Raw genomic sequence first — 24,597 nt, 5'->3', positions numbered from 1 at the left:
GTAACAAAGTACTATTAATAAAAACCAAGTGGCTTAAACAGGAGTACTATATTGTCTCACAGTTCTGGAGGCTGTAAGTCTGAGATCAAGGCATCTGCAGGGTTGATTCGTTCTGAGGATTCTGAAGAAGAATCTGTTCCATAACTCTCCCCTAGCTTTAGTTGGTTTGCTGGAAATCTTCGACATTTTTTTGGCTTGTAGAAGCATCACCCAATCTCTGCCTTATCTTCACATGGTGGTCTCCTGTATGTGTCCTCACCAAATTTTCCTTTTTTATAAGGACATGAGTCACATTGGATTAGGGCCCACCTTAATGACCTAATCTTAACTAATTATATTTGCAATGAACCTTTTTCTAAATAACGTCACATTCTGAGGTACTGGGGGTTAGACTTCAACATATGAATTTGGGGGTGGGGGCAGGAGATACAATTCAACCCATGGCATAGTGTTTTGTTAAATATATGTGTAGATCAATAAATCAGTAAGTATTTATTCATATTTATTTAAAATAAATACCCAGGTTTCTAAAACTGATTTATAGTTATTTAAAATAAAAGTCATATATACAATATAACACATTAAGAAATAAAAACATTTAAAAACCATGCATGGGGAGGAAAAAGATTTATTAAATATGTAATCTAATGTAGTTAATGAAGTTGACTTTTAAATTTAGTGATAACATTCCATAAGTGAATACAACTATACTGTTTAATCAGAATAGAAGTATGATTTTCTGAACCCAAATTTTAACAGTATTTTACCCTATTAATTTTTTCTCAGGAGGTAAAAAACAAAATCATAGACAATGTCTTTATTAGTAGTTTTTTAATAGTACAGGGAAATTCTTCAAATGTCTCTTTCATACTTCAAAATTTAATAAAGTTAAGTCGCTATTTTCAGTGTTACTTAGCTGTTATGGTCCAAGTGTTTACTTTTCTGGTTATCTAACTATCCATTGAGAAATCTTAAAATACTAAATCTGAGAAAACTGCATGAATAGCATGCCTCTTACCTTGTCCTCAGGTATCAGTTTTCTCATTCAGCTTTTTCATTTATTCACTTTGTCACTTGGGCTAGAGTGCCATGATGTCAGCCCAGCTCACAGCAACCTCAAACACCCGGGCTCAAGCAATCCTCTTGGCTTAGCCTCCCGAACAGCTGGGACTATAGGTGCGTGCCACCACGCCCAGGTAATTTTTTCTATTTTTGGTATAGATGGGCTCTCGCTGTTGCTCAGGGTGGTCTTGAACTCCTGACCTCAAGCAATCCTGCTGACTTGGCCTCCCAGAGTGCTAGGAATACAGGCATGAGCCACTGTGCCTGGCCCAGAAGCTTATTTTTGAAGACTGAGCTGGTGATATATGATTGCTCTCATAATATTTTTTATTGGCATCTCTTCAAGTTCACTGATTTCTTTCCTCAGCTTTGTCTAGTCTGCTGATAAGCCAATTAGAAGAATTCTTTGCTGACACATTGTTTTTTGTTTCTAACATTTTCCTTTGATCTTTTTTTATAAATTTCCCATTTCTCTACTGAAATTCCCCATTGGTTCATGCATTTTGTCCACCTTTTCCATAGATCCTTTAACTTGTTAATCACAGTTTATGATAGTTCCAATATCTGGGCCTGGTTCAATTGACTGCTTTCTCTGTGATGAGTTTTTTTCCTTGCTTGTTTTGTGTCCTCAAATTTTTGATCAAACACTGGACATTGTGAGTAAAGAGCAGTGGATATTGAGTTAATAGTATTTATGACTGGAAATAGGCATGCCTCATCTATCTGCTTATTCATTGGTCAGATCTTATGCTTCCAGTTGTGTCTGTATGCTGCATGTGCCACAGAAGCTCTTACCCCTACCCAAGTTACAGATTGCTATTGCTTGTTATTCAGTGCTAGGTTTATGGTGAGGGCAGAGGGGTATTTGCTAACTTGACTTGGCCTCAGTCTTAGGCAGACCGTATAAGCCTGGACCTCAGGAATATGGTTTATTTCAACATTTTTACCCCTCGTCCCATGAAAGCCAAATTCTGCCATGTATATGTGCATGGTTTTGGATGAGAACAAATTTCCAGCACCTTCCCCAGAACACGTGCTTTGTGTTGGTGCAGGATTTCCTGCTCCTCCTTTAGTAGCTTTTTTTAGTGGTTGCTTTAGTGTGTATAATATGAATCTTTAAATTATCACAAATAATATGTCATTTCATGTATCTTGTGAGAAACTTACAATAATGCTCATTCATTTTCTTCTTCTACTCTGCGTGCCATTATTGTCATACATTTCACTTTTACATGTTATAAACCCCATAATACAGCATTCCTATTTTTACTTTATACCATAGCTTAGCAAACTTTATGTAATCAAGAGATATTAATAGTAAATATTTTAGACTTTAAAAGCCATAAGGTCTCTGTCACAACTACTCGGCTCTAGTGTTGTAGCACAGAAGCACCTATAGATAACATAAATATATAAAGCATTGAGCACAACTGTGTTCCAGTACAACTTATTATAAAAACAGATGGTGGCCTGGATTTGGCCTGTGCCTCCATAGCATGTTATCCTTCACTTTAGACAGTCAATTATCTTTAAAAAACAAAACAAAACAAACTTTATTGAGATATAATTCACATATACAATTTACCCATTTAAAGTGTACAGTTCAATGGCTTTTAGTATATTCAACAGAGTTGTAAAATCATCATAACATATTTCTTTTTTTTTTTTTTGAGACATGGTCTTACACTGTTGCCCTATGTAGAGTGCAGTGGCATCATCACAGCTCACTACAACCTCAAACTCCTGGGCTGAAGCAATCCTCCTACCTCAGCCTCCCATCTTCCTACTTCAGCCTCCTGAATAGCTGGAACCATAGGCAAGTTCCATAATGCCCGGCTAATTTATCTATTTTTAGTAGAGACGGGGTCTTGCTCTTGCTTAGGCTGGTCTTGAACTCCTGACCTCAAGCAGTCCTCCTGACTCCACCTCCAAGAGTGCTAAGAGTACAAGTGTGAGCCACCGTGCCCGGCCAATATACTTCTGTAAAGTCAGTAGTAATGTCCCTTTTTCATTCCTGATTTTTGGTAATTTGAGTTTTTTCTCTTTTTTCTTATTCAGTTGCCAATTTTATTGATCTTTTCAAGGAACGAACTTTTGGTTTTGTTGGTTTTTTTCCTATTGTTTTTCTATTCTCAGTTATCTTTAAAAGATATTAAAGGTAAGAAAAATTAATTTCTGTATCTACCCACATGTTTATCATTTTCAGCATTCTTCGTTTCTTTTTATAGATGTAAGTTTTCCTGTGATATTATTCCTATTTGAAGAACTTTGTTATTTTGTTTAACTCAGGTCTAGCAATGGATTCCCTTATCTTTGAAAAAAGTCTTTATTTTGCCTTCATTTTTGAAAAATATTTTTGTGGATGTACAATTGTAGGTTGACAGTATTTTTTTTCTTTCAATAAGATATTGCTCCATTGCATTCTGGCTTGGATAGTTCTGATGAAAAAATATTGTATAAATCTTATCTTTGTTTTTTTAATCTAATTTTTTTCCTTTGGTTTTTTCCAAGATTTCTCTTTTTCTCTTTGGTATTCAGCAGTTTGTGATATGTGTAGGGTTTTATCCCTTTGTGGGATTCATTAAGCTCCTTTAATCTGTGATTAGTTTTCTTTCATGAATTTTGGAAAATTCTCAAACATTTTCCCTTTAAATACTTTTTCTACCCCATTCTTTCTTCTCCACTCCTGAGATTCCAAATATATGTATTTTAGTCGGTTTGATGTCCTCTGGCAGGTTTTAGTTACTCTGTTCTTTCTGTTTGTTTGTTTCCACTCATTTTCCTTTTTGTGTTTCCCTTTGTATAATTTCTTTTAACCTGATTGTCTAGTCTGCTCAGAAGCTCATGATTGTTAGTCTTTATCTTTAATATTATAATTTTTAAAACTTATTTCCTTAATATTCCTCTATAGTTTCTATTTCTGTAGAAATTTCCTATTTGTTATGAATTTTTTTTTACTTCATACCACATCCTTTAACATATTAATCATATTTGTTTTAAAGTCCTTGATTGTTCCAACATCTGAGTTATTTCTGGTTCTGATTCTGTTGACTGCCTTAGCTCTTGATAGTGGGTCTCTTTTTTTTTTCCTTCTTGATCTTGTTATGTGTCTTGTAAATATCAAGTGCTGGATATTGTATTTAAAAGCATAATAGAGACTGAACTGTTGGCATATATGCCCAGAAATAGGCACACCTATTTTTCTGTCTGGTCATTAATGTAGGAGGTTTTAAATTTATGTGTTTGATAGTTGAACTGAGGCCAGGCTTGCTGGCTTATGCCTGTAATCCTAGCACTTTGGGAGGCTGAGGCAGCAGGATTGTTTGAGGCCAGGAGTTTGAGGCCAGCCTGAGGAATAGTGAGACCCTATCTCTACAAAAAAATTTTAAAAATTAGCTGGACGTGGTGGAACGCACCTGTAGTCCTAGCTACTTTGGAGGCTCAGGCAGGAGAATTGCTTGAACCTAGGAATTCGAGACTGCAGTGAGCTGTGATTGAGCCACAGCACAGCAGCCTGGGCAGCAGAGTGAGACCCTGTCTCAAAAAAAAAACGTTGAACTGGGTTTTGTATTTTGTTGTTGCTAGTTAATTTCAACAAGCCACAAACTTCAAATTTTGCCAGTGGTTCCTACTACCTTGTGGTTAGTGTGGGATTTGGACTGCTGGAGGACTTTTTCAGGGTTCCTGCTCTACTTTCAGCTTTCAGCAAGTCCTGCGTATCTCTCTTTGTTCTCTCACTGGTAGATTGCTGTTGCCCATTCTTTATTCAGGGCTTGGTAGTGGTGAGGTGGTACAGGGAGAGCATGAATGTCCTGCACCTTCCCTCTCTTTGCCTGTCCCCACCATCTGCAGCCTGGTATCAAAAGGGATAAGCAGGACATCCAACATCAGACCTTTGCTTTATATCACTGTAAGATCCTGTGCCCAAGTGGTTTTCAGCCTTGCTCCCAGTTCCAGATGGCTGTTTTTTTCTACCTTTCTTTCAGTGGCAGCTGACTTTACAAATGACCAAAGAGGGGGCAGATTCCTACCTTTGGGCCAACAACAGATGGCTTTGTTTCTACCCCTCTCAGCAGCAGTTGGGCTTTTCTTTGTGCAGGGGGTACGAGGGTTTCCTTTTTAGATGTTTAAAAATTATTCTTGGAATCTTTCTACATATTAAATTTAAATGTTGTCTTTTTAGAAGGTTAATTTCTGGTGAACAGAGGCTGAATCTTAGATTTTTAGAGAAGGATGCCTACTATTTGATTTTTATTACAATATGCCCATGTGTTTATTCTTTTCCAGCTTAGGCTTGATTTCCGACTCTTTTCACATGTTTTTCGATAGCACTGCCATTTTGGCTGGATTGGCAGCTTCTGTTATTTCAAAATGGAGAGATAATGATGCTTTCTCTTACGGGTAAGACTTTTTAAAAATCTTTTTATTGAAGTATAAGATACATAGAAAAATATGCTAATCTTAAGCTCAATGACTTTTTATAAATTGAACACGCTTGTGTAACTTGAATCTTTGAAACCCCTCTCATGCCTCTTCTGGTTCCTTCCCACCCACCTCCCTCAGGATAACCACTGTCATAACTTCATGGATTAGTTTTGCCTGTTTTCGAACAGTATATAAGTGGAATCTACAGTATATACTTTTATTTACATCTGAATTCTTTGCTTAGTGGTTAGGGCATCTGGATTTTACCAAAAAAATTTAGGTGAGATTATCATGTAGGTGAATTTCTCAACTCTTAACCTAGGTTTTTTTTGAATAATAAAAAATTCCGGTGTATAAAAATGGTCATGTTTCTTTCTTTTCTTCTTTTTCTTTTTGAAAGGCTACTTTGCTGTTAATTTATTTAAGATCATTTCCTAATATGATTTTATATAACTTATCCTCTTTGGCTCTGCTTTTATCTAAAATACTTCTCATGCTTTTGCTGATTTGGACAATTAATCAAATATTTGTAGGGTATCTTTATGTCAAGGGACTATATTGGATTATCTTAGAGGCAGAATTTGCCTTTTGCCATTCCTGACTGGGAAAAGCAATGGATTTTCCATGATTTCATTACACTGCCTGAGTATTTCCTTTTTTGAGCTCTTGGAATATTTTGCAGTGTAATTATATTTATGTGTAAGTAGATCTCAGGACTAATATCCGCTTTCTCTGTCTTCCCCACTGCTTTTTCCTTCTTACTCCTCTTCTGCTTTCTTGTTGATTATTTTCCTCCATCTTTCCCCCGCCTTTTCCCTGTGAATACTCTTTCACATTCTCTTCCTTCTACATCTGTCTTTCCTATTTTCTTTCTGTCTCATTCTTATCCTCATACTCATTCTCTCTCTCATCCTCTCCTAAGTACCCCCACACCTTTCTTCTCTTATTCTTTCTTTTCTCCTGCTCTTTTCCTCTACTAAGTCTTTACCTCTGAGACTCTAACTCTCCTCCCCTTCTCTTAACCTCTTCAGCTCTATTTCTTTTTCCTCCTCGTAAGTCTCTCTCTCCTTCTTTCACTGATTCTCCTTCCCTGCGCTGTCCCTTTTCTGTGCAGTTTCTCTCATTCTCTCCCTCTCCTGTTTACATGCACCTTCTTGTATGCATTGTCTCTTAATGCCCCTTGCTCTCTCTTTTACTCTTGTTCATTCGCTACTTCCTCTTTTTCTCCACATTTGCTTCTTTCCACATAGTTTTTCTTCCACATACTCTTATTCTCTTGAGGTATTTATTCAGGGCCCACTATAAGTTGAATACTTTTCTAGTTCTAATGATACCAAGATGAATAAGACATGACTCCTGCCTTGGAGGAACTTGTGGCCTGATGGGGAAACACTTCCGTAAAAATACGATAATAACCATATGAAATGTGACAGGTGCTAAAGGGGAGATATGAGGTTCTGTGGCAGAACTTGCTGATTTTAGTCATAACCAAAATGATATGGTTATTTATAAAATTATGAAATGGGACAAAAATACTAATCATACTATTTTTGTAGTATAGAACAATAAATTCTATGTATCTATAAATTCAAGCAGCTTGAAAGCTCCAGTAAGAACATTTTCTATGGCACTGTATTAGTGATATTCAAATAATCTTAAACAATGACTATTGAAAGATTGTATTGTAAATTATTAAAGAAAGATTATATCTGAAGTTATAATTTTTGTTGGAAAATTAGTAATTCATGTGTATTATATATCACAAATATAAGTAGAATATCTTATTCAATAGTCTTGCTGGATAAACCGTGACTGTTAAAAATTCTCAGTTTTTTAATGCTTAGGTGTCTATTGTTTCTCATTTAGAATGCATTGTCTGTTGCTATAAGATGGTTTTTAGGAATACCTATGAATACCTTCAGTATCATGGCAGATTTTAATATTCAGCTAGTGGATATAAGAAAGTAATATTCTTGCCACTGTTTTATTTCTTAATCTGTCTTCTCATGTGTTTTCTTGTTTCTTTTGGGAAAAATTAAAGAATAAAAGTTGGTGTAATAGTTGAAACTATGAATAATTGCTATAGTAGTAAGTAGCAGTAGTAGTAAACTACTGGTGTTAGTACATCAAAATGACACTGATTAATTCATGTTAAGTCTTGGGATGAATCCCCATAAACCCGCAATTCAAGATGATCATAATAGCAGGCTGACACTGCAGTAAAACAAATAGTAGGGGAATCTGAGAGCAAAGACTTTTCACTATTTCTTTATGTAAAAGTCATCTTTGTGTCTTAGCACACTCTTATTTTTGAAAGAACAAAGCCGGCATAAAAATAATATATGTCAAATGGGTAGATAAATACATACATACATGTTTATATACGTAGGTACATATTTTTGAATCTTGCGTGTGTGTGTGTGTGTGTGTGTGTGTGTGTGTGTGTGTGTCCTAGCCGAAGAATCCAAACACTAGCTATACTTAACTAGGCAGCAGTACATTCATGCATTAAATGTTCTGTTTTATAATTCCAAGATGCACTCCATTTGTTCAAGTAAACATAGTCATTTGTAAAGGCAAATGTGTCTAGTTTTCACAAGTTTTCATTTTAAACCTGCATCTAAGTTTAGCAAATATATTAAAGCCAATTAAATCACTTGAGTCCAACAATTTATCAGAATTTTGTGGAGCATACCTCCTAAGCTAGGAATTAGAAACAAAAAAGTGCTTGAGAAACCTTCTTGCCTTTAATCTTGAAATCTAGTGGAACTCAAGCACAAAAGGCTTTCAATCAAGCATTAGCTATGGGACTGGAAGGGTGGGTTAAAAGGAAATGCTTTTTATTTTTCGGATAGTATCCTTACCTTGCTGATTTATTAGATAAACTCCTAAGTGTAGGTTATGTGAAGCCGGCCGCAAATTATTTGAATTTAATGAGCTTTTATCCAGAAAAAGAAAATATGCTATGACAAATGATAATTTATTTGTATGTGTTAGAAGGTAAAGGTTAGAAATATGCATTACTTTTGAGTATAGAAATACATGCTATGTTGGAATGTGCTTGACAAGACAAACTCCAACATAACTGGATAGAGTATATTTTAAAGAGTTCTCTTTACTTTAAAATTATAGTAAAAATTGTATTATCTAGAAGTTAACATAGAAAGCTAGGAAAAGCGGTAGTTTTGATGCTCCCATTATGTTGAAGGACCAGAGGGATTAACTGCTGTCAGCACCCTTTGAATAATGTTTCAACATGTAAAAATGCTAAGTTAAAGTTGTTTCTGATGACTTTAACTAAGCCAAGTATACCTTGTGGAAAAATAAAATCTTTCCCCAATGCTTCACACAGGTAGGAAGCACAAAGCTTCAGAAGTCCATGGAGCAAAAGACAGGTATTTTAAAAATAGTTTAATTAGAATATGTGAAGCTAGAATTGATTCTAAAAATAGGTAATTGAAAGTTTATTCTAAATTTATTAATCTTAGAATAAGCATTAGAAATATAAATCTCAAGTTGTTTCTGGGATAATTCAGAAATAATTTTATTTTCCTTTTAAATCTCCACTATTCCAAATTTGAAAGCTGAAAGGTACAAAGCACAAAACATAAGGAGTTCTTAGAAAAGGAGGAATTAATAAGTTCTAAAAACCCCTTTCACCAGACCTGTTCTACTTTTTATCTTTGGATCCTTTCTTCTTTGTCCACTTGTCTGGTCCTGTTCTTCCTTTTCCAGTGGCAACTTGAGATTTAAATTTCTGTAAAAGGTCTTTCTAAACCTACTTACTCTAAGAAGGTCTTTTGATTGGCTTCTAGAAATCTGTGTTTTGTGGCATTCTGCTATTAAAAATAATTCATAATAATTAAATTTATTTCATCATTTCTACAATATTTGTAAAATAAAATGTACTATACTATAAATACTAGGACTTTGCTGGCTAGTTATAACCATGTAATATGGTTTAGAATCTCTGAACATATATAGATTTATGATTTAATTTTTAAGAATTAACTTAATAATTCAGTTGTTTATTTTGCTCCTCTTTAGGTATGTTAGAGCGGAAGTTCTGGCTGGCTTTGTCAATGGCTTATTTTTGATCTTCACTGCTTTTTTTATTTTCTCAGAAGGAGTTGAGGTATAGTAGATAATGTTTAGACTCAGTAAATTACCTTTTTGTAATGAAAATGTTTCTTAATTAAAGGTACATGTTAATAGAGCTGTTTTCAACTATCATTAAGTATTTATTGAGGACAGTCTTAGATTTGATAATATATGTGTATAAGAGGAGCTTACAAAATAGTTAAAAAATTAAATATATGTGAAACTTCTTGGAATTGAAAGAGGGTACTTTATAAGCTATGGATGAAGTGTTAACACTATGAAAAATAAAGGTGCAATCTGGATAGTGAGGTCAGTTGGGGCATGTTCTTAACAGGAAAATAGAACCTGAGAGTTTTGCCAATGAATCTTTAATATTTGGTATTTTTTTTTTAAAAAGGAAGAAAATTTAAAGGTTAATGAACTTAAAATGAAAGGCAGTATTTTAAGATACCAAAGAGGAACAGATTTTGGACCAAATAGTCACACTTTTAAATGTCTATGTTTATTTAAAAGTAGTAATTGTTACTTTTTCTGCAGTTTGTAAGCACTGATTTTATTTCTATAAACTGTTTTGGCAGATACTTTTTGAGTGCTTTTAATTTTGAAAATAACAAAATATTTAATATTACCTTATGTTTTTGCCAGATGACTTATCAGAAATTAAATCAATGCTATTTGTTTGTATTATGTGTTTTCTAGAGAGCATTAGCCCCACCAGATGTGCACCATGAGAGACTACTACTTGTTTCAATTCTTGGGTTTGTGGTAAACCTAATAGGAATATTTGTTTTCAAGCATGGAGGTCACGGACATTCTCATGGCTCTGGTATGATGGTTAGAATCCTTTGTTTCTTCATTTTGTACCAGGTTTCTGTCATTATTATTTACTTTAGAAAATTGTTACTTTTTAAACTTAAGCTATATATTGATTTTTAGTAACAAAAATAGTGTCAGTAGACTCTTATTAATATCTTCCTGAAGCATCCCTCCCACTTCTCTATGCCCCTCCATCTCAGTGCCTTCCCAGAGCTGTGCATATTATCATTTTGGTGTGGATTCCTCCAGACCTCTGTAGCTCATCCATTCAGTATGATACCACTTATATAAAACAAACAAGTAAATATTAGAAAACCACAAAACAAATCTAGTTATTAGAAAATTTTATCTATATGTGTATGAAATTTACTATATAATTATATACATTATGCAATGTCTTTGAGATCCTTCTATTTCGTATGCGTTAGTCTACCTTGCCTTGTTAACAGCCATATAAAACTCCATGGTGTGGATGACTGTGGTTTATTTAACCAACATTCTCTGGATAGATCTCAAGTTGTTTCCATTTTTTCGCTAATTCATATAAAGCCTATCCTTGTGAACATATGCAAATGTTTTTCCAGAGCTGTCCTATATGGTATGTATTAGTCACATATGATGATTTAAATTAAATTTTTGTTAATTAGAATTAAATAAAATTAAAAATTAAGTTCCTCAGTCACAGTAATGACATTTCAAATGCTCAGTAGCCACATGGGGCTATAGTATTAGACAGTAAAGGTATAGAACATTTCCATTTTCACAGAGAGGTCTTTAAATTGCACTGTACTAGAGTATAAGTAGAATTGCTGGAATATAGGATATATACATTTTTAGTTTCTATAGGCTTTTGCAAATTGCCCTGCAGAATGACTATCATTCTCATTTATCCCAGGAATCAATGCAAGTATTAATTTCCTCCCACTCACATCAACACTTAATATTGTGGATGTAAAACAGTTTTGCTAATAATTTGATAAAAATGGTGTCTCATTTTATTTGGTATTTGATTAGTCATGAAGTTGAATATCTTTCTGGTATGTTTCTAGGCCATTCTGGTTTTTTCTCTTGTAGAATTCCATCTTCATATTTTTTCCTGTTTTTCTGTTGTCCTGCTTACAGTCATTTTAAATACATTTTATACTCTAATCCTTTGTTTTCTGTTTTGCAAATATCTTTTCCTAGTCTGTGGCTTGTCTTTGCACTTTTACATAGGGGTTTTTAGTTTGCGTATTCTGGTTTTTCTGTCTTTTTGTCCTATACTTTTTCTGGTATATTTTTTGCTTTGTTTAAGCAATTTCCTATTCCAGGGTCATAAACATAATCTCTTATCTTTTAATGCTTTTAAAGTTTTGGTTTTACAATTTTTTCCCACCCATTTTGGTCTTTCATCTTTATGTAATTTATTATTTTTTCAGCAGGGTGAATTAGGGCCTGACTTGTTTTTTTCCCTCAATATGAATGAGCAATTTTCCAGTCACTATTTATTAATCTGTCCTTTATTTTCTTAAAGGTTACCCTGGTGATTATAAGTACGATCTTAAAACAATCTAGTTCATATTAATAGTAATTTAATTCAGTAATATACAGAAACTTTGCCCAATGTACAGTTGTTCCCTTCTTCCTCCTTTGTATTGATACTAATAATATCAAATTACATGCTTATTCAAGCCTACCAACATAGCTTTATAATTATTGATTTATGCAATTGTCTTTTAAAACAGAAGAAAAGAGTTACAAATAAAAGTATGTATATCTTTTCTTTCATAATACCTATGTAGTTACCTTTACCAGTGTTCTTTTTTTGTCTGTATGGATTTGAATTACTATTTAGTGTCCTTTCATTTTGACCAGAAAGACTCTTTAATATTTTTGGAGGGCAGATTTTTGTTAATCTGGAAATATCTCAATTTCTTCTTTATTTTAAAGGATAGTTTAGTTGGATATGGAATTCTTGATGGAGTCTTTTTTTCCAGCATTTTGATAGCATCTCACTGCCTTTTGGCCTCTGTGGTTTCTGTCAAGAAGTTAGCTGTTAATCTTGTTGGAATTCCTTTGCTCATAAGTTATTTTTCTGGGGCTGCACAACTTTTAAGATTTTTCTCTTTGTGTTTGACATTCATCAACTTAATTATGATGTCTCTAGGTATGGTTTTGCTTGAGTTTATTCTACTTGGAGTTTGATGAGTTTCTTGAGTGTGTAGACTAATATTTTCCATCAAATTTGGGTAGTTTTCAGCCATTATTTCTTCAAATATTTTTTCTGCCTCTTTCTCTTCTCTTTCTGAGACTCCTGTTGTGCTTAATTTGATACATTTGATGTTTCCACAGGTCTGTGAGACTCTGTTCATTTTTCATTTTCTTTTCTTTCTACTCCTCAGAGTAGATAATCTCTATTGACCTATTTTCAAGTTTGCTATTATTGTAGCTCAGATCTCTTGTTGAGCCCTTCTATTGAATATTTTATTTCAGTTATTATGCTTTTAACTCCAGAATTTCTGTTTGGTTTTAAAATATAATATCTGTCTCTTTATTGATATTCTCTATTTGGTGACTCGTAATATTTTCGTTCTTTAGATATGGTTTCCTTTAGTTGTTTGAACATACTTTTAATAGCTGACTTAAAGTCTTTATTAAATCCAAAATCTCCTCAGAGACATTTTCTGTTAGCTGCTTTTTTCTTTGTATTTGGCATACTTTGCTGTTTCTTTGTATGTCTTGTAATTTTTTGATGAAAACTGAACAGTTTAGATTACATATTATAACAACTCTGGTATCAGATTACACCACCCCTCCAAAGTTTGTTGTTCCTGGTGTTGTTGTTGTTGTATCTTTCTTCTTGTGAGTCTTTCCTGGACCAATTCAGTAGATTTGTGTTTCTTGCAGTGTGTAGCCATGGAGTTCTCTGCTAGCTCTTCTAAGTTCTTGTTTTTATTTTTAACCTGTCTTCCTAGGAGTCATACCTGGGCTGGTATAATTAAGTGGTCAGCCAATGATTAGTCGGAAGATTTAATGCCTTGCCTTTAAATCTTCTAGTTTTGCCAGAAGGATCTTTGTGGGAAAACACACCTTCAAACTAGCAGTTTATAAGGCAGCCTTAGCTTTCATATGCAGGCATCAAGCTCAGTGAGAAATAAGTAACTGGTGATTTCTCTTTTCTCAGGTCCTCCTTGGGCATGTAAACAGGGTACATGAAACCTTTTAGATCCCCAGGAATATATTGGCAGTTTTCAAAGTTCCTTATAGTCCCAGGATTTCCTTTTAATTCTCAGCCAGGCTCTTCTTTGCCCCATCTGACATCACAGCCTTCTGCAGCTGAGATAGTGCTAGGAATTTGCCATCATTTTGGCCATTACCCCATCCTCACTCCACCAGGCTGAGCTGATCTCTAGGATCCATATCACTGAGAATAGAAATTTTCCCAGGGAACTGCAAGTTTGGATAAAATATTGACTGCTGAGAAGATGGTGGTTTTAACAAAACACCAAAAGAGACCTCTCCATTGTCTGCACTCCTGCTAGCTTTTGGCTGCTTTGCCCATTGGCCGGGGAGAGAGGTGGAATGGAAATAGCCCCAAGTTTTAAGTCTTAAAGAAGTTCAGTAGTTTCTCTTGGGTAGATGATTTTCAGTTCATTCTCTGACTTTGATTGGTTGTCAGTTCTGAAATGGTCAGTTCCTGTGTTTTTACTGTTTCAGAGGAGAGAGTTCAATGAAGTCCTCTCCACCATTCTGGAAGGTGATTTCCCCGTAGTCATGATGTTTTCATATGATGCAGGGCTGGATTTGATTTGCTGGTGTTTAGAATTTTTGCAAACCTAAGTGATATTTTTGAATTGGATAACATCCAGTCTCTTTTTGTGCTTTAGAATAGCTTGTATAACATGTTTTTTGATGGTTTAGTCATTTCTAGGTATGTTATGAAGAGGGGATTCTGTATTTTGTGTTTGGCTTTTTCTACCTGCTTTAGTGTAATGTTAATGATTCTTTTACCAAATGCAACATCTTCCCTGTCTCTGCCTCAGTGGACCATGTGCATAAATCTTGTTTAATCTTTGTTAGTGTGTATAGTAGTACTTTGCAAAATTTTGGCCAAGAATTTTTTCTATGTTTTTTACTGCTTTATCCCAAGTGCCTAGAATGGTGCCTATAACATAGTATAATTAACAAGTAAATATTTCTTGAAGGAATGAATAACATTAATCTGTTCGAATATTTCTGTGTACTTCTGATCAGTACTTACTTTAATTTCCAGTAAGGTCTATCACTTTCTTCTAGGCTTTCATTTTCTTCCTGTACTCTATAACAAGAACGTAGATGTTAGATGTTTTAATGAATCTATAACACTTTTTACAAGTAAATGTATATCGAATTGAATCTGAGTTTAGAGCTGATTCTTTTCACTAGTATCAGTATTGTTGCTACCATTTATATATTTTTACATACCTTCTGTTCTAACACTTTGTTTTCTAGGCCATGGACACAGTCATTCCCTTTTTAACGGTGCTCTAGATCAGACACGTGGCCATCTAGATCATTGCCATAGTCATGAAGTGAAACATGGTGCTGCACATAGCCATGATCATGCTCATGGACATGGACACTTTCATTCTCATGGTGAGTACAGTCTAAAGACTTTCAAAGTGACAGCCTCCAAATAAACAGGTATTGTGTAGATTACTTTTCCTAGTTGAAATAGTTTATTAAAAGGATACTGCGATCACCTTCTTTTCTAATGAATCTGACTGTTTCCAAGGGCCAGTTTATTTTTAGTATATCATGAAATTAAGTCATTATAAGGCAGTGGATACAGCTTTATTTTCAGTGAGTATATAATAATAAAATGCCACTATTTTAAATGAGTGTCAATGAATGAGGAACAATTGCAATTTAGCAAATCAAAATCATAATTTTTTAAGTATGGTGAGGGCTTTTGTACTATATAGGCTTATAAAAATATGATAGGGGTTTTTGACTTTTACATTTTGATTGTAATTTTTTATGTTTATTGCTGATGTTTACCTTTGTGTTTCTTTAGAAATCTCTGTATGCTAACTTTTATAGCATTAGGTATTTACCAACTGAATCTTTTATTTTAAATTATATTTAAAATGGTTTATCAAGTATAGATTAATAGAAGCTGCATAGGTAATGTAATTCAATTACTCTGAATTGCTTAAATATTATCTATATTTGCCACACAGAATGCTAAAGCTTTAGATTTGAAAATGTGAAAGGGGCCTTGGAAAGTGAGCATTCCAAGCCCCTAATTTTTCAATCTTTAAAAATTTTTTAACTACTTTATTGAGATATGATTGACATATAAAAAGCTGTACATATTGAATGTATACAATTTGATGAGTTTAGAGATAAGTATACACTCATGAAACTGTTACCACACTTTACGCCATAAATATATCCATTACCACCAAAAGTTTCTTCCTGCCCTCTTTATTTATTCTTATTTTTTTCTGTGATAAGAACACTTAACATAAAATATACCCTCTGGGCAAATTTTTAAGTATATAATACAGTATTAACTATAGGTACTATGCTGTAGAGATTCCTAAGACTTATTTATCTTGCATAACTGAAACTTTATACCCTTTGACTAATACATCCCCATTTCCACCTCCCTCCAGCTCCTGGCAGTCACCATTCTACTCTTCTCTTTCTATGAATTTTACTATTTTAGGTTCCTCCTATAAGTGGTATCATGTAGTAGTTCTCCTTCTGTGTCTGGCTTATTTCATTTAGCATATTGTCCTCTAAGTCCATTTATGTTATCTCAAATGGCAGAATTTTCTTTTTTTGGAAAGGCTGAATAACATTCCATTGTGTGTATATGCCACATTTTCTTTTATCCATTCATCCGTTGTTGGGCATTTAAGTTGCTTCCATGTCTTAGTTACTGTGAATAATGCTGCAGTGAACATGGAAGTAAGAGATATCTCTTTGAGATCCTGATTTCAATTCCCGTGGATATATACCCAGAAGTGGGATTGCTGGATCATATGGTAGCTCTGTTTTTAATTTTTAGAGGAACGTCCGTACTGTTTTCCATAGTGTCTGCACCAGTGTACATTCCCAGCAACAGTGTACAAGGGTTTTCTTTTCTCCACATCCTTGCCAATACCTGTTGTTTTTTGTTTTTTTAATAATAGGTATCTTAACAGTGTCACGTGATATCTCATTGTGATTCTCATTTGCATTTCCCTGATGATTGGTGGTGTTGAGCACCTTTTCATATAACTGTTGGCCATTTGTATGTCTTCTTTGGAGAAATGTCTGTTTAGTTCCTTTGGCCATTTTTAAATCAGGTTATTTGGTTTTTTGCTGTTGTGGGAGTTCTGTTTCTATTTTGGATACTAACCCTTTATCAGATATAGAGTTTGCAGATATTTTTTGCTATTCCGTAGGGTGCCATTTCATTTTGTTGTTTGTTTCATTTGCTGTGCAGGAGCTTTTTAATTTGATGTAATTTCACATATCTATTTTTGCTTGTTGCCTGTGTCAGTCTCTAAAATTTGCTGTATTTTTGTAATGATTACACTGGTATGCTTTAAAACCTTGCTTTTCCAACTTTTTTGCTCACTTGCATCCCAAAATAATTTTGGAAAACTACATATCTCTCACACTTTTGACTATCAGTGAGATTTTCAGGGTAGCTACATCATCCTTCTGACACAGCAGTACCATATCTAGACAGAAAATATCGTGCAGCCTTATGTTTATGCTTTTATATTTCTTTGATATATTATTGCAGAGCATTGTTACAGTGCTCTATCCAAGCGGTAGTGATAAGGGTATGTAGATCTTTTTGGTGCTGTGAGCCAGGAACAAATGACTTATAGGCAGGTACTCTGTTAGAAGTACCGTGATCAGAAAGCTTGTCAGTTTTTCCTGATGTTCCCTTTAAACAAATACTGCTCATCGTTTGCCTTGTTTACCTATATTTTCTGCTTTAATGTTAAAGCTGATTAGTAATCTTCAAAGTATTTAAGTATAGAAATTATGATTTTTTTAAATCTTTTCATCATAAAGGCAAAACTTTTAAAAAGTATTTTTATTTCTTCTGTATGCAAAGTTTGGTACATCCAGCTAGAAGCTATTGAAAACCTACTGTTTGCCATAGTCAAGTTATCCTGGATACTGTCCTGCCTTCATTTCTTGAACCTCTTATAATTTCAGGCAGTCCATTTGTTTTTTTCTGAATTTTCCAATTGTAAAATATAAGAGGATATTTTATTAATATTAAAAGATTTTTCATAGTGTTTTTAATTTCCTATGCTCCTCCACTGAATTACTTCATTAAATTTTAAAAATAATTTTATAGGTCTGATGTGTCTATACTGTCATGCATTTGAATGAAAAGGACTCTGAGTTGTAAAAATTTGTATCAGGAATTGAAAACATGTTGTAAAACTATTTAACTTAATTCTCTACAGATGGTCCTTCCTTAAAAGAAGCAACAGGACCCAGCAGACAGATTTTACAAGGTATGTCAAGCTCTTGTATGTTTCTAACTTTTATGAAATTGGTTTCATAGTTTTGAGTTGTTGAAGTTTTTCTTTAAGAAAAATACATAACATAGTATTTGTGTTGAGAATGTTAGCCTTTTTAATGTAGTGATTATTTTATATGTACTGTTAGATATATGAGCAGGTATTCTTTTGTCATTTGGCTATTTTCTTAGATGTAACAAGAAACACAAAACATTCAGAAACTGTGCTGCTTAAATATAAGTTACACTCATGCCTATGACAATAGTAACACTATACAGATGCTTCTTGACTTACAATGGGGTTAAATCCTGATTAAACTCATGATAAATTGAAAATATTGTAAAATAATACACTTAATACATTTAGCCTAGTGAACATCATAGCTTAGCCTAGCCTACCTTAAATGTGCTCAGAACACCTACATTAGCCTACAGTTGGACAAGATCATCTTACACAAAGCCTACTTTATAATAAAGTGTCAAATAATATCTCATGCAATTTATTGAATACAGTACACTGTAGAGCACAGTATTGGTTGTTTTCCCTCATGATCACATGGCTGACTGAGAGCTGTAGCTTGCTGCTGCTGCCCAGCATCACAAGAGAGCATCATACCACATTATCATTAACCTGGGAAAAGATCAAAATTCAAAGTACAGTTTCTAGTGAACACGTATTGGTTTCATACTATCATAAAGTCAAAAAGTTATAAAGTCAGTTTATCGTAAGTTGAGGACTGCCTGCCTGTAGTATTATGTTTGCCTTTATAGGATTATTACATAGTTTTTCCAAGAACAATATCCAATATGTTTTTGTGTTGTGCGAAAATTTAGAGCTAAAAAATGTAATGCAAAGTGAAAACTCCATTATATTTGTAGGTTTCGGTATCAATAGATGATACCAAAACAGGGGCTTACATGTGGTATAAAATGATGTGTATTACAAAGTTTTCTAAGCCAGAGAAAATCAGTCTTGTCTTTGAACTGTTGTAGTTTCCTTTTTTGGAATGTGAACCAATCTTTGGCTCCGAGTTTCCATTTAGACTTTATTTAAAGTCAAGGTTTCCTAATACCCAGCTCCCTGTCTTCTACCTTTATTAACTTTTGACTTCAATCTGACTTTCTCAGTGGCTTCTGATCCAATTTCTACTGCACGTATTTTTCTCTACTATTTCTTGGTATAACTCTTGCTTTTTATTTTTTCACCGTGAATATGTTCCTCCATACTGAGGAATTTATTATCAGAACGCTTAAATGTGCCTTCCAGTCACTGATTTTTCATTTACAAAATACATAGAATTGTTTTAGAACATTTGCTAAAATAGTTTATAATCATGCATATTTGATGCGTCTCTATCAAGTGCTGTTAACTAGCCTTGATAATAAGAATTTATTTTTAGTTTTGAAAATCATCACAAGTTGGAGGAAAGGAAGTTAGATTTGCCTTCCTGTGAAAATAAGCTTATATTTTCTGAATATCCATCAATTTATGGAGGCTGAAGCTGCCCAGTAGATAGCTGAAGTATAGAGATAACTGCCTGGTATTAAAACCTTCCTGCAGAATGACTATGTAGATACTCACACATGAAAAACTATGAGTTAACTGAATTTTTCAATTATTTGCTATATCTTGAGTATGACCCCTGGCCTACTGAGTTCTTGGGGAGTTAGAGTATCAGTATTCTATCCAGTCTTCTAAGGCTTTTAACTTTATGTAAGTTAAATATATTAATGTGTATTTCTTTCTTCAGTAATTTTTCTTCTTAAACAGTTACTATAAAGGAAGAAGGACTTACATTGTTAATGATACTTGCTACTAAAACCAGTTTTCAGGTTGACAAATAACATGTAGCCAGGAACTTTCCAACTTAAGGAAAATCAAGAACACATGATTCTTTTCTTCCTTTTAATGTTTTTTGTTTGTTTGTTTTGTTTTGCTTTTTTGAGACAGAGTCTCACTCTTGCCCAGGCTAGAGTGCCGTGGCGTCAGGTTGGCTCACAACAACCTCAAACTCCTGGGCTCAAGCAGTCCTCCTGCCTCAGCCTCCCTAGTAGCTGGGACTACAGGCATGCGCCACCATGCCTGGCTAATTTTTCTCTATATGTTTTTAGTTGTCCAGCTAATTTCTTTCTATACTTAGTAGAGATGGGGTCTCGCTCTTGCTCAGGCTAGTTTCGAACTCCTGACCTCGAGCAATCCTCCCGCCTCGGCCTCCCAGAGTGCTAGGATTATAGGCATGAGCCACCACACCCGGCCTCCTTTTAATGTTTATAGCTATTTTCATTTCTGATTTTACCAACACACTGATTAATGAATATAAAGATATAAAAGCATATGTTACATTTAAGAGTTTGTAGTTTAAGGACCTTCAATATACTTTAATGTGAATTTTTTTCCAGTTTTATTTTTAAAAGTTAAAGTGCCTCAACATTATTGATCTATTCAATTCTTTGCTATTGGAAATACCTTAGACAAACTGAATATTCTATAAGTATGCTCTGACAAAATATTTTTGTTTTGGGAAAATTTTTGTTTAGAGAGCCATTAGCTTGTTGAAGAATGATTGTAATAAATCAAAACTCTATGCAAATGAGAAAATATATGTAGGTAGTGAGGGATGAGTTATATTTGGTATAATATTTGATGCAACATTCTACAGTAGATAAATTTAAGTGTCAAAGACTAGAATGCAGGATTTGATTGGGCTCATTAACAGCTTTTAAATTATTTAGAAAAGTTTTTTTGTTAAAGTAAATGTGTATTTCTATGCCTAAAAATAATTATAGTTTACCTTTTATTGTCCAGTAAATAATAAAAATAAGTATTTCTAAAGTACATAAATGCTTGTACACACTAGTTATTTATTTTCAGATAGGATAGTTAATGTTATTGAAGAATGTTCTATTTTTAGCAAGGCATGGTGAAAGTTTAAGAGCCAATGTTTTGCTGTATAGTAAATTTTACCCATTGAAGATCTAAATGTTGAATAATTTGTCTTAGTTGAGTCTCTTCAGAAAATATAGTATGTGAAACTTAGTTCTTGACACTTTCAATGATGTTTCAAGGAAGTGTCACTTGTTAAAAATTAATATTACATCTAGGTTCTTAGGCAGTTAGAATATCAGTATCCTGACAATCTTTAATTATTAAAAGGTTAACATATTTTAATATTCATTTAAAAATATTCAAATCCCTGCTTTCTTTCACATTGAGTTTGAGTGTAGTGTATAACTAATTTAGGTAATAAAACCTTAAGGATAATTAATAATTATATCAGGATAGTTTCATGGTCCATAGAAAAGTCTAGTCCCAAATGGCATTAATTTTAATCACCAGCAGAGGGCTCTGTATGTACATATATTTGTAGTTACAATGTTTTCTTGACCAGTTATTTTAGTCTAATGTGATCTCCTTCCCCTAACAAATTATTAATTAACTTTTGGACTCTTTTTAGTCAGAGTTGAATGTTTGCAGTTTTTAAAATCAACTTGTTTCTCTACTTCTTCATTTATATTATATCATTAAGAGCAAGTATAATTTACTAGTCAGATATTTTAACCCCTGCTGATTTGAAAAAGAAAAGATTATTCAGAGTCTTAAATGTAGTTTCATATTTACTAAATGGTAAATAGACATGCTTACTGATTTTTCAATGTAATGTTTAGTTTGTAATATAAAACTAAATATAGCTGTAAGAAATATTGGTACTTTAACCAGAAGGTATGATTTTGGTTCTTATTATGTTTTATTTCTAGGGGTATTTTTACACATTCTAGCAGATACACTTGGGAGCATTGGTGTAATTGCCTCTGCCATCATGATGCAAAATTTTGGCCTAATGATAGCAGATCCTATCTGTTCGATCCTTATAGCCATGCTTATAGTTATAAGGTAAGTGTTATGTTACTTTCAAGTATTAAAATGAAAGATAGGTGATAAATATGTTATTTAAATTACAGTTTCTAAAATATAAATTATTACATTGCTTTTCCTTTGGTATTTCAGAAATTCCTATATAGACTCTTTTTTCATCTTCATATTTTTTCTGCATTTGCCATTTCTTTCATGCCTAGAATTTGATGTTTCTTTTTGGTATTTGGGAGTTAAACTTTTTAATCATAATTCAAATCAGCAGTAATTTTCTTGAATCCAACATTGTATCTATAGAGTAAAATATTAATATGTATTAACCATAGGTAGAATATTATTCTTTTGACATCTATATTTTGCACCATCAAATGCAAAAGAATATCAAAGTCTTTTCTAGTAGAACTATTTTTAATTATAAAATCACATTATTATTGCAGAAATCTTGTAAAAATGCTTACTGAAATAAATTTATGTCTGTCACCCTGTTTTGATTATAAAGTTCTCGAGGAAGCATCTGCCTCTTAGCTCTTTATCTTGCTATTGCCTACCATAGTGCCAATGTATATGTAAAGGTATATATGTGTGTAGGTGTATAAATATATTCTCAGTAAATTTTTGCTTAATTAGATTGTATAGTTATTATCTCTTAAGTTTGTTGTACCCTGAGATACGTCTTATTATTGATTTAATTTTTGTCAGAATAATAAAGGACCAATATGTTCCTTTATTTTAAAGTCTTTAGTTACTTAAAATTTTACAAATACACTGCATATGTCTTGATTGGACTATTATTATTTATTTTACTGTCAGTGAAACTTTTTTGTTGTAATGATAACTAAGACCCACTAGAGGTCAGACTATGGTGATTTTTATAGCTTGCGGTTGATTGGAGTAGATGAAATTGTAATGTTGAAATTAATCATAAACAGAGATTTTTTAAGTTTCTGCCTAAAAAGTAGGGGGTACATTTTTAACGTGCTGATTATTTTTTAATTTTTTCAAATAATTTGTATAAGGAAGTAACTCTGCTATATAAGTCTTGCATAAGGTTTGAAATATCTTTTCTTCTTCTTTGGAAATTTACTACACTTCCTTGAAAGTTTAGCTTAGATGTCCCATATTCTATGAAACTTAACTTTTAATAGATTTGTTCACTCTTACAATAACTATTTGTGCTTTCACTTTTCATTTCATTTTGTTAATGTATTATAATTCTTAGTTGCTTCTCACAATTCTTAGAGTAGGATCTTAATATTTACTTTTTTTTTTGTCTTCACCATTAGTATTCTAATTCTGACTACTATTATGTCTTGCCTGGAAAACTATAACAATCTCCAAGTTGATCTGTTTCCCTCTAAACTCTTTATACTGTGTAAAATTATCTTTCTTTAATAAGGATTATGTTACATATAAAAATTATTTTGCTTTAAATCCTTCAGTGACTCTTACCCTCAGGATCAAGTACAAACTCCTAAATAGGACTTCCTGATATTACCCCTGTTGACCTCTTCAGTCTGTCTCTCAGTACTTCTCAATTCATACTTTGTTCTCCAGCCGTGGTAAATTATTGTCAGTTTCCTGAATATGTTATGAGTTCTCTGGATTCTAGGCTTTGCTCATATTATCTCTATACAAAATACTCATACACTTTGCACCTTCCTCCCCATACCCCCACCCCTTCCCCATCCACACACTTATGTATGTATCACTACTCATCTTCAGATCAGATTCCATTTAAATGCCACTTTTTCAGGGCATTTAAATGTGTATCATATATCAGAAATGTAATTAGAATATCTTATTCAACAATCTTTCTGGATAAACAGTGGGTGACTATTAAAAATTCTCCCTTAAGCTCCGTAAGGGCAAACTATTTTTTCATTGTTTTGAAATCAGCACCTAATTCTGCCTGGGAAAAAAGGTGGTATACTTTGAATTTGAATCAAATCATGTTTTTTTCAACCTCAGAATTACTTTCTCTAATCCCAAATAGGGAATTCTTACTTAGTTCTATTCTCATTCATTTTTTCTCACAAATATAAATAAATAAACAAAATTTTTCATTTACTTAGTATAACACACATTTAAAAAACTACACAAAATATCTTTACCAAATATTTATTAAGTAGGCCCTCTCACCATGGTAGTGAAAAGGACAAGTTCCCTACTGTTTTGATTCTATATTATAATAGGGGAGAGAGACAACAAACAATAAATAAACCACTCAAATATCAAATAGTTATTAATATTTTACAGAGAGATAAGATAGGATTACATGATGGTGACTGAGTTGCCACTTTAAGTGGTAAGGGAAGACTTCTGAAGAGGGGGCCTTTAAGCTGAGATCTGAATGTCACAGGAGAGCTTGTCAGAGGAAGAGCATTTTAGTCTAGAGACCAACTAGTATAAAAGCCATTTGGTGCAGATAGCTTTCGTGCTGAAAGGAGGCCAGTATAGCTGAAGCAATAAGGAGTACGAGAATAATGGTTTGAGATAAAGTTGGAGAAATAGGCTTGGGAAAATTACTCAGGATTAGGAGTTTGGATTTTATTCCAAGTGTAGTGGGAAACCTTAAGGGTGTGATGTTATTTGGTTTATATTTTTAGAAGTGATTTTGGCTGCTGTGTGGGTAATATTAATAGATTATAAGGGGGCATGAGTACAAACAGGCACACCAGCTAGAAAGCTAGTTAGACTAGGTGAGAGGCCATGGTGGCTTGGTCTAAGATACTAATCTTAGAAATGGAGAGAAGCAGATAAAATTAGAAAATGCTTTGGGATGGAGCTAACAAGATTTGCTCGTGGATATGAATGTATGGAT

The 24,597-nt window shown here is 33.4% G+C and overlaps 1 protein-coding gene across 1 annotated transcript in view; it reads left to right on the top strand.

Annotated features, from left to right (window-relative positions):
* Positions 1 to 24,597, top strand: part of SLC30A7 (solute carrier family 30 member 7) — a 72,426-nt gene that overhangs the window by 7,921 nt on the left and 39,908 nt on the right. The window contains exons 3-8 of the mRNA XM_045547431.1: positions 5,350 to 5,463; positions 9,535 to 9,622; positions 10,288 to 10,414; positions 14,875 to 15,018; positions 17,850 to 17,900; positions 21,662 to 21,797. Coding sequence (XP_045403387.1) covers positions 5,350 to 5,463; positions 9,535 to 9,622; positions 10,288 to 10,414; positions 14,875 to 15,018; positions 17,850 to 17,900; positions 21,662 to 21,797 — 660 coding nt within the window. The remainder of the gene's footprint in view (positions 1 to 5,349; positions 5,464 to 9,534; positions 9,623 to 10,287; positions 10,415 to 14,874; positions 15,019 to 17,849; positions 17,901 to 21,661; positions 21,798 to 24,597) is intronic.

This window comes from Lemur catta, chromosome 3 (genome assembly GCF_020740605.2).
Source record: "Lemur catta isolate mLemCat1 chromosome 3, mLemCat1.pri, whole genome shotgun sequence".
In the NCBI taxonomy this organism is placed as follows: domain Eukaryota; kingdom Metazoa; phylum Chordata; class Mammalia; order Primates; family Lemuridae; genus Lemur; species Lemur catta.
The sequence above is the reverse complement of the archived record's forward strand: the minus strand, read 5'-3'. Positions and strand labels throughout refer to the sequence as shown.